The sequence below is a fragment of the Barbus barbus genome (assembly GCF_936440315.1).
Source record: "Barbus barbus genome assembly, chromosome: 41".
In the NCBI taxonomy this organism is placed as follows: Eukaryota; Metazoa; Chordata; class Actinopteri; order Cypriniformes; family Cyprinidae; genus Barbus; species Barbus barbus.
This window is the reverse complement of record NC_136719.1, coordinates 24790732-24798786: the sequence shown is the minus strand read 5'-3', so window position 1 is coordinate 24798786 and position 8055 is coordinate 24790732. Positions and strand designations below refer to the sequence as shown.

General features: G+C 36.1%; 1 protein-coding gene across 1 annotated transcript; it reads right to left on the bottom strand.

Annotated features, from left to right (window-relative positions):
* Nucleotides 1-3126: 3126 nt before the first annotated feature.
* On the bottom strand, nucleotides 3127-7452 carry LOC306860800 (CD48 antigen-like). The gene is made up of 5 exons (XM_079402731.1): nucleotides 7328-7452; nucleotides 6240-6554; nucleotides 4989-5042; nucleotides 4450-4710; nucleotides 3127-4327 (listed from the first exon to the last, which is right to left on the bottom strand). The coding sequence occupies exons 1-5, from the start codon at nucleotides 7374-7376 to the stop codon at nucleotides 4191-4193; spliced, it is 816 nt and encodes a 271-aa protein (XP_079258857.1). The 5' UTR covers nucleotides 7377-7452; the 3' UTR covers nucleotides 3127-4190.
* Between the last annotated feature and the right edge of the window lie 603 nt (nucleotides 7453-8055).

Here is an 8055-nt window from a genome sequence, read left to right as displayed (position 1 = left end):
ACCGTAAGCTTCACTGATGCCAGAGTCAGTGATGAGGGATGTTACGTTGTCTCGTACATCGACGTCTCTAACAGCGTGAAGGAGAAATTGTTCAACGTCACGGTCCACGGTTAGTATGTTTCTATACAAGACACAATGTTATAAAAAAATAACAGTACTGATACGCAGTGTTGGGCTAGTTACTCAAATAATGTAATATATTACTCATTACTCCTTTCAAAAGTAATATTGTTACTTTACTTTGTCTCTACTTTCTGGAAACAGTAATTAGTTACGCTACTAGTATCATTACTTTTTCTTCACGCCGCACAAAAGTTGTAACTTTGTATCTTCCACATAAAATTCTTCTAGAATGTTACTAACAACATATTTCTGCCTCATCATTTGACCAAAATCCACATTGGATCGCAGTTATTAGTCAATAGTGAATGATAGTGACATTCAAGCAGAAGTGTTGTATTAATCTCATTAATTGTCTTGTGCAGCTTGAAGCTAATTGTAATTTCTCCGTTACCCATATACAGTTATATTTCATTATGTATTTTATCAAATCACATGAGTTTGTAAGAAACTGTTTAATTTTCCAAAAAGATTTTTAATTATAGTAATATAATGTACCATATGCTGATCAGAGGGATGTAATGCCAGAGTAAAGTAAAGCCAAAAATTACACAACAGTCATCTTTTTTTCCAGACAAAATCAATATAATGCAATATTTCCATCTGCTGAATGCAAGCTTTTCCATATTCCAAGCTTGCCTGCTGCACTGGGGACATCACATGCATCACATCACATCGAGTCGTGAAAATTATGAAAATAAATCTAGGAATTATTTGATTGTTTGGTTTTAAATCAGCGGGGTTGAGGCATCAAAAGTAACTAAGCTGTTTTATGGATGGTATTATTACTGAAATCTTATTAGTAATTAGTTACACTACTAGTTACTGCAAAAAGTAATATTATTACAGTAACTAAATTTCTAGTAACTAGTTACTGCCCAACACTGCTGATACGATACAGACTCTGGCTCCAAATGAATCTCTACTGTGCAGACTCTGGCTCCAAATGACGTAATTTACTCAAGATGGCAACGGCCATACTGAGATACTTTGGCTTCACTTTTCTATAGTGGAAGGAAGTGGAGACGCGTCGTCCATCTTTTTTTACAGTCTATGGTGCACTCTGAAACAAGCACAGATGAAAAGCGCATCCAAGTAGGTATAACTGCAGACCGGAGATCTCCAAAACGGGGCAGAACCTCCAAAACAGGGCGGGCTCTCTTCACGGAAAGACTTTCACCATTGGCTGAATTTTGCTCTGGCTTCAGCCAATTATTATTGACTTACATTTCAATATAAAACTTTATAAATTAAACATTTCTAGTTTATCTAAAATAAAATTTGCTATATAAATCAGTATTCTCCGTGAGAGCAGAGCCCAAAGCTTGTGGCCAGTGGTGTTTGAACCGGACCCAGACAGCAACCAGTGTCGGCCCACATCTGGCCTGAGATCCAGTGCAGCGCAGAGCAAAGACTGTACTCTATCACTTTGTTATAAGATACGGGGGCGTCCCGGGGCTTGAAATTTGCAGGGTAGGAGGGGGTAATGATGCTGGGTTTAACTAAAAAGGCGCCATTGTCCAGTGAGGTCCGGTTGGGGAGTTACAGAACGGAACGGCCCGGCTCGGCGATCTCATATCGCATAATCTTAATCTCTTAATCGCATAACTGTTTATCTCCTGAACTACAACTTTCTTTTCAGCGCCAATCCCGCTGTGCGGACAGTTTCACTGGTTAAGATTTGGGTCAAGTGTGGGGTAGGTTTAAGGGTTAGCATTTTTTGTAGCATAGTGTAGGAAATTAAATTAAAACTGTGATTGACACAACCAATTAAATCTTTAGAATCAGCCTTGGGGCGGAGTTGAAAGAAAGCACATTCACTCTCTGACAGCAGATGGCGCTAAACAGCAGAAATACAGCTGTTACCCCGGAAACCCAGCAAACAAAATAAACTGCACTACTTTTTGTTTCTGAAACAGATTCTTTTATTCGCTACGGTGTTCATCACAGTGCCAAATACTTTAATATTTAGACTTAATAGGCTATTTATTTATTTATATACATTTTAATCTGGACTGCATCCACTGATCTATATAGATAAGTGACTACAACACGCCCTAGATATTGTTTGAAAGTGTTTTGATTCTTTATTATTATGTCACACTTTACATTAGGGCTTCATATTAGTTAATTCATTAGTTAACATAAACTGCCCAAAAATCTTCTAAACATTTATTAATCTTAGGCAATTCCAATAGCCCATTTAATAACACGCTGTTAAAATCAAAAGTTGCATCTGTTATTTAATGAGCTAACATAAACTAAGATTGTTTTTTGCAAAGAATAACTTCAGTAGCAAATGTAGCTATTGCTCATTGTTAATGTTAATGCATTAACTAAGGTTTACTAAAGAGATCTTATTGTAAAGTCATACATATTGGTCTTTATAATTCTTTTGCACTTTAATCTGTGTAAAAACTTTATATGTTTTTGTTTAACCATTTCACTGCTGGTTATACTCTGTATAATTGTGTATGTGACGAATAAAACTCTTGAATCTTGAATCTTTATTGCTTTATTTTATTTAAATGGTCAGTTATTTGTCATAATAAAAAAGTTATTAAACCTGTTAAACTGTATTATGACAACACTTTTTTGCAACTAAATTTCCGTGTTTTTAATACCGTGTTCTGTATTAGCCCAGAATCTCCATCTCTATTCATTTGTCACATCTGCTTTATTGCCTGTAGAATCACTGGAAACTCCTAAAGACTTTCCTATCAAAGGCAAAGAGACTCTGAAAATCTGCCTGTTGATAATGCTCGCAGTGGGCATCGCATTGTCGGCTGCAGTTGTGATTTTGGCCTTCACTTTTGTCATCAACTACATCATCAACTGCCAACAGCAAAAGGCAAGTAATATCACAGGAAAATCAGGCAACACTTCTGTTTTTGTATTAATATTGTAACACTTATTAACAGCAATGTTAAAGCCATGCATTTTAAGATGCAGTTTTATTTTTGGGGAACTTGTACAAGTATTTGTGAGACTTATAAGAATTATTTTGCTCAGAAAGGATTTTATTTGAGGTCACAATAGATCATTAATGTTTTATTCATTATGTACATATATTAATTAATAACATTGATTGGTTTCGGTTTTTTGGTTTATATGATATTTTGGTATGGCAATCGTTTATGTGCAATGGTTGTTGATTGTGATTTAAATCTCAACATTCTCTTCTCCCTACAGAAAAAGCAATATAATCCTGATGCTGCTGATGATGATGCAGAGGGGAAGACACTCCTCTCAAACACCAATGAAGGTCAGTCCAGTAGATGTCTCTGGGTTTTATATCATGACATATATTATGTTTTTTAGGGTTTTGACATTTTGCAACCTTTACTAATCATGATTTGTCAAATTTTGAGAAAACCAAAGCAATTTTCTTTTAATAAAAAATATTACATAGTTTGGCATAATATAATGGCAAAATAATTTTGTCAATTTTATTTTGTCAGCAACTTTTTTTTTTTACTACTTTTCAATCTCAGGATAGTTACACCAAACCAACATGTTTTCGTTTTTTAAATTACAAATCACGTTGACAATTTTTGCAGGTGCTTCAAGCCATTGTCTGTATGCATTGCATTTTAATGTTTTTTTTTAATCATTTAAAAATTTAAATTAATTTAATAACAAAATATACTGGTTATTCAAATTAATAAGTTAAACCACAGCAATATTTGCTGAGAAATACTTTACACAATTATTATTGTCATAGATGACTAAATATATTGCAAAAGGAGTAAATATATTGCAGTTGCAATAGGAGTAAATATTTAGTTTTATATCCATATCTTTGAACTTAATATAATTTAATAAAAAATGTTTTTAATTTCCCCCTACAATTAGCAAGTAAACCAACCACAGATGAATCCGTAGAGATGGTGGATTTGACAAAGTGTTCAGTGGACAATAACAGTCAGCGTTCAAAGAAGGACCTGAACCATGGAGCCTAAAAAGGATGATAACGAAAATAGAAATTCAAGACATTTTATGGTCTCAGAAGACAACAAGTGCTGAGGATTCCATTTAAAGACCATTGAGACATCTCATGCAAGTCACCATCATACAGAAGCAGTTCTTTTCTGAGATGAGCAGAACCTCAGATGGTCAACCAGAAAGACAATGGTGGCGATTCCCACCAGACCAGACAGAACCAGACGAATCAGAGACTCAGTGATGCTGCAGTGATCCACACAATCTGAAAGAGAACAGACTTATTCATAAACATGTGATTGAATGTCTTTGTCTATGAAGGCACAGCACAGAGGTAATTGCAGCAGGAAGAGAGTTCTGCTTTAAATGTAGTTTGATTTCTCGTACCTTCCTCTCGTGGGCAGATCTCTTTCATGTGAAGATGGACGGTTTTGTTGTTCACTGGGTTTGCAGCCGTACAGCTGTAGGTCTCTGGATCATTATAATGAAGCTGTAATGGTAAACTGAGGTTGATGTTGAGATCAGGGTTGCTGGTCTGATTCAGCATTTCACCTCCTTTATACCACGAGATGAACACACCTCGATCATTTTTCACAGAGCAGACCACGGAGCAGATCTCCTCCATCTTTTGTGGCCACTTTGATGAACCTAGTGGACATCTGTTGTGTCAAGTTAATTCTGAACATTTTGAGAGAACCTTTTTTTCTTTATATCAAGAAGTTCAAGAAATCAACAGACATGTCCGTGATTGGCTACATTGCTCAACGCTACAAAAAACTCTCTGCAAGAAGCTCTAAAAACTTAAGTATTTGCTTATTTAAATCCAGATGGCAACTTTTAGTTTTTTGTTTTGAGTATTCTTATATCCACGAGCTGCTGGTTGTGGTTTGCTAAATGAACAAATAAAAAAGGGTGGGGGATCTCACCTTGAGTTTGGTTTACTCCAACTGGAGACCTGATGACAGGCACAGAAACAGGCCCTTTAAAAAGACACATCGGCATCATATTTAAACGGGAATTTGCAGGGAAACATATGGAAAATCAACAATGTATGAATGCCAGTAACTGCTGGTGACAATTTCAAGGGACTGGAACATGATTTTTACAGAGGGGGGCCACCCCCCACCAAAATTACAGTCACTTGCATTTGCCATCTGCGACGTCACTTTAAGTGCTTTGCGGTATAGGAGCAAAACACTTAAGTGCAACTTTACACGTTTCATTCATATTCTGGCCTTCTCCATGCTTTATAAAGTACATTTTATTAATAAACTGTACTTTGAATTTGGTCTTTTAATATCACTGTCTTAACACATTAAGACATATGGTTTTGTACATGAGGAAAACGTTTAACGAGAGACTTTGCGCATTGCGTTCATATTCTGCTGTTCTGTGGCCACAGATTTGTGGGTCTTGTCTTTTTCTACAAGTGAGAAAGTGCAGGTGGTGACTGCAAGTGACATTGTAATTTCTGTATCTTTTTCTTGTCTTCACCACCTGGTTACTGTTGTAAACTATTGAGAGATTCAAACAGACAAACAAGCAAACAAATAAATAAATGTGATAAGTGCAGATGATCGAAAGTCTTACAGGTTTGGAACGACATGAGGATGAGTAATTAATGACAGAATTTTCATTTTTGGGTCAACAGTCAATAGTCAATATTATTTGTATAGCGCTTTTAACAATGCAAATTGTGTCAAAGCAGCTTTACATCAGCGTTATATAAAGCTGGGTGGCTTATATGAGCTTTACAGTATTTAGACGGGGAAATAGTGTGTCGATATAGTGTCATTCTCCTCTGGCCAGACAAAATCAGCAGTTTAAATCTAAGCTAAAGCAGAGTCAGATTGTGCAAAGGACTCATCTGGTTCCTGTGGTCTTTTCCCGATGGCCGTCTAGGAGACAGGGTCTTCACTGGGGATCAGTCTCTGGGGCTCATCTAGGTGTCCTGGTCTCCGCTGACATTCAGGGCTGAACTATCCCTTTAAAGAACCTTTGACTTTGAACCAAAAATGGTTCTTCTATGGCATCGCTGTGAAGAACCTTTTAAGCACCTTTATTGAGTCTTAGTGTTGAGTAATCTTATCAAACAGATGTTTACTCATTAACTTACACCCCTTTTCCATTTTGATTATTTTTGCTATTTTTATGAACCAGCTGCTGCTAAAACTTACTGTAAACATCCACTCTGAACCTTTTCTCTGAGATGGATCCACTGTGGAGAGAAACTTGATAAAGTCCAGAGTCGCTGGTGCTGATGTTCCAGATGGTCAGAGCTCCAGTCTTTGGGTTCACTTTCACTCCGCTGGTTAGCGTTTTCTCATAAAAGGGTTCAAAACCCTGATACATCTGTGCGATACGGACAGTTTGATCATCTCTTTTATACAGCCATGTTACTTCACTGAGACTCTCAGTGTCTCTTGTTTGTAGAGTGAGAACATCTCCCTCCATCACAGTCTTTAACTCATCCCACTCGCCATTCACAAGATCTGAAAGAATAATAAAACTTGTTAGATATACTTATTACATGTACTGTTTCTACAGTATGTTATATTTTATCTGTATTCATAGATACCTTTTAATCTATGACATTTGTAATATGATTTTTACTGTGACAATGCTTTTTTTTACATTGTTGCATAATTGAATATTTTTGTACACTTATGTACAATCTGTCGAAACTTTTATGTCACTGGCTTATTTTTTTATAATTAGTTCACTTTTTTAAAACTTACACAGTGAACACAACAGCATGAATGTGGGCTAAACTGTGGGTCATTTATCATTGCTGTGGCACAAAATGCATTCAATGACTACATATTTCAAATGAAAATATTACAAAGGAAACATAAAATAAAACTGTGTCAGGAAACAGTCCCTTTTCCAAATAGGTAATGCATCTATTATAATGGTACGTTTACATTATGCTGCTGTTTTTCACAAACTAGTGACAAAGTCTCTATATGTTTAACGAAGCACAAATAAATTTACATTATGCTATTTTTCATCCAAGTAGTCTCGAGTATCTAACCTATGTAGAGCTGTCAGAACGTCTTTTCAATAACAGTATCTTACGGTTTCCAGATCTCAGAGAGATTTCAGAAACAGTCATGTTAGAGAACTTGTGAAAACTACTTGTGTGCAGCATGAACTGACTACAAGCTGTTGAAAATGTTCCAGTAAGTCACTTAACCAGTGACCACAACCAATAAAACAATAGACTGCTTCCAAGAAGAAAATATACTTCAAATATTTATCTTACCCTCCATACTGATGAATAGCACGGTGAAAACCCACATGCTGAAGGACATTTTGATCAATTATCAGGTATTATTATAAGTGTGTTGATTTTCTCGCTTCTCTTGTCTCTGAAGCTCAAACTCATCTGATGAACATCAGTGAAGAGTTTCAGTTCCTATCACTTTCATCAGGAAGTGGCACATTGACCACAAGATCAGACGTTACCAAATATATAGCAGCAAAATCCTTTCAACAATGAACTATTATTTAATAGCTTTTTTTATCTTAGTGACTGATATATATTTTAAACTAATATAGTCCATAAATCTAGAAGAATGTAGAAGTTCACTTGGCAGTATAATCTTTCTCTCTTTGTTTTAGACTTGTTGATGGTATAGTGGTTTACATACTGTTAAACTTCTGGTGAATGTATAGTGTTTTTCTCAACCTAGTCTTATGTATTCTGTCACCTGTGGACCAGTGAAGTGGGGTTAAAACTACTAATACAATATGAAAATAAGCACTCGTAGCCGCAACAGTTAGCACCTCAGTGAAGAGAGCAGGGGTTGCTAAAAGGTTGTAAGCAGGTTTGCTACAGTAATGACATCTGCCCTCCCTCTTAGGACATTTTGGGTTTTGTTGGTTCTGTGTTCACTTTAAAGGATGATGTTACAATTTTTACCCTTGTCTTGACATCAGAGCCTAAAAATTTAGGCCATAGCAAGGCCTCTACCTAAAATGACTAGCAGT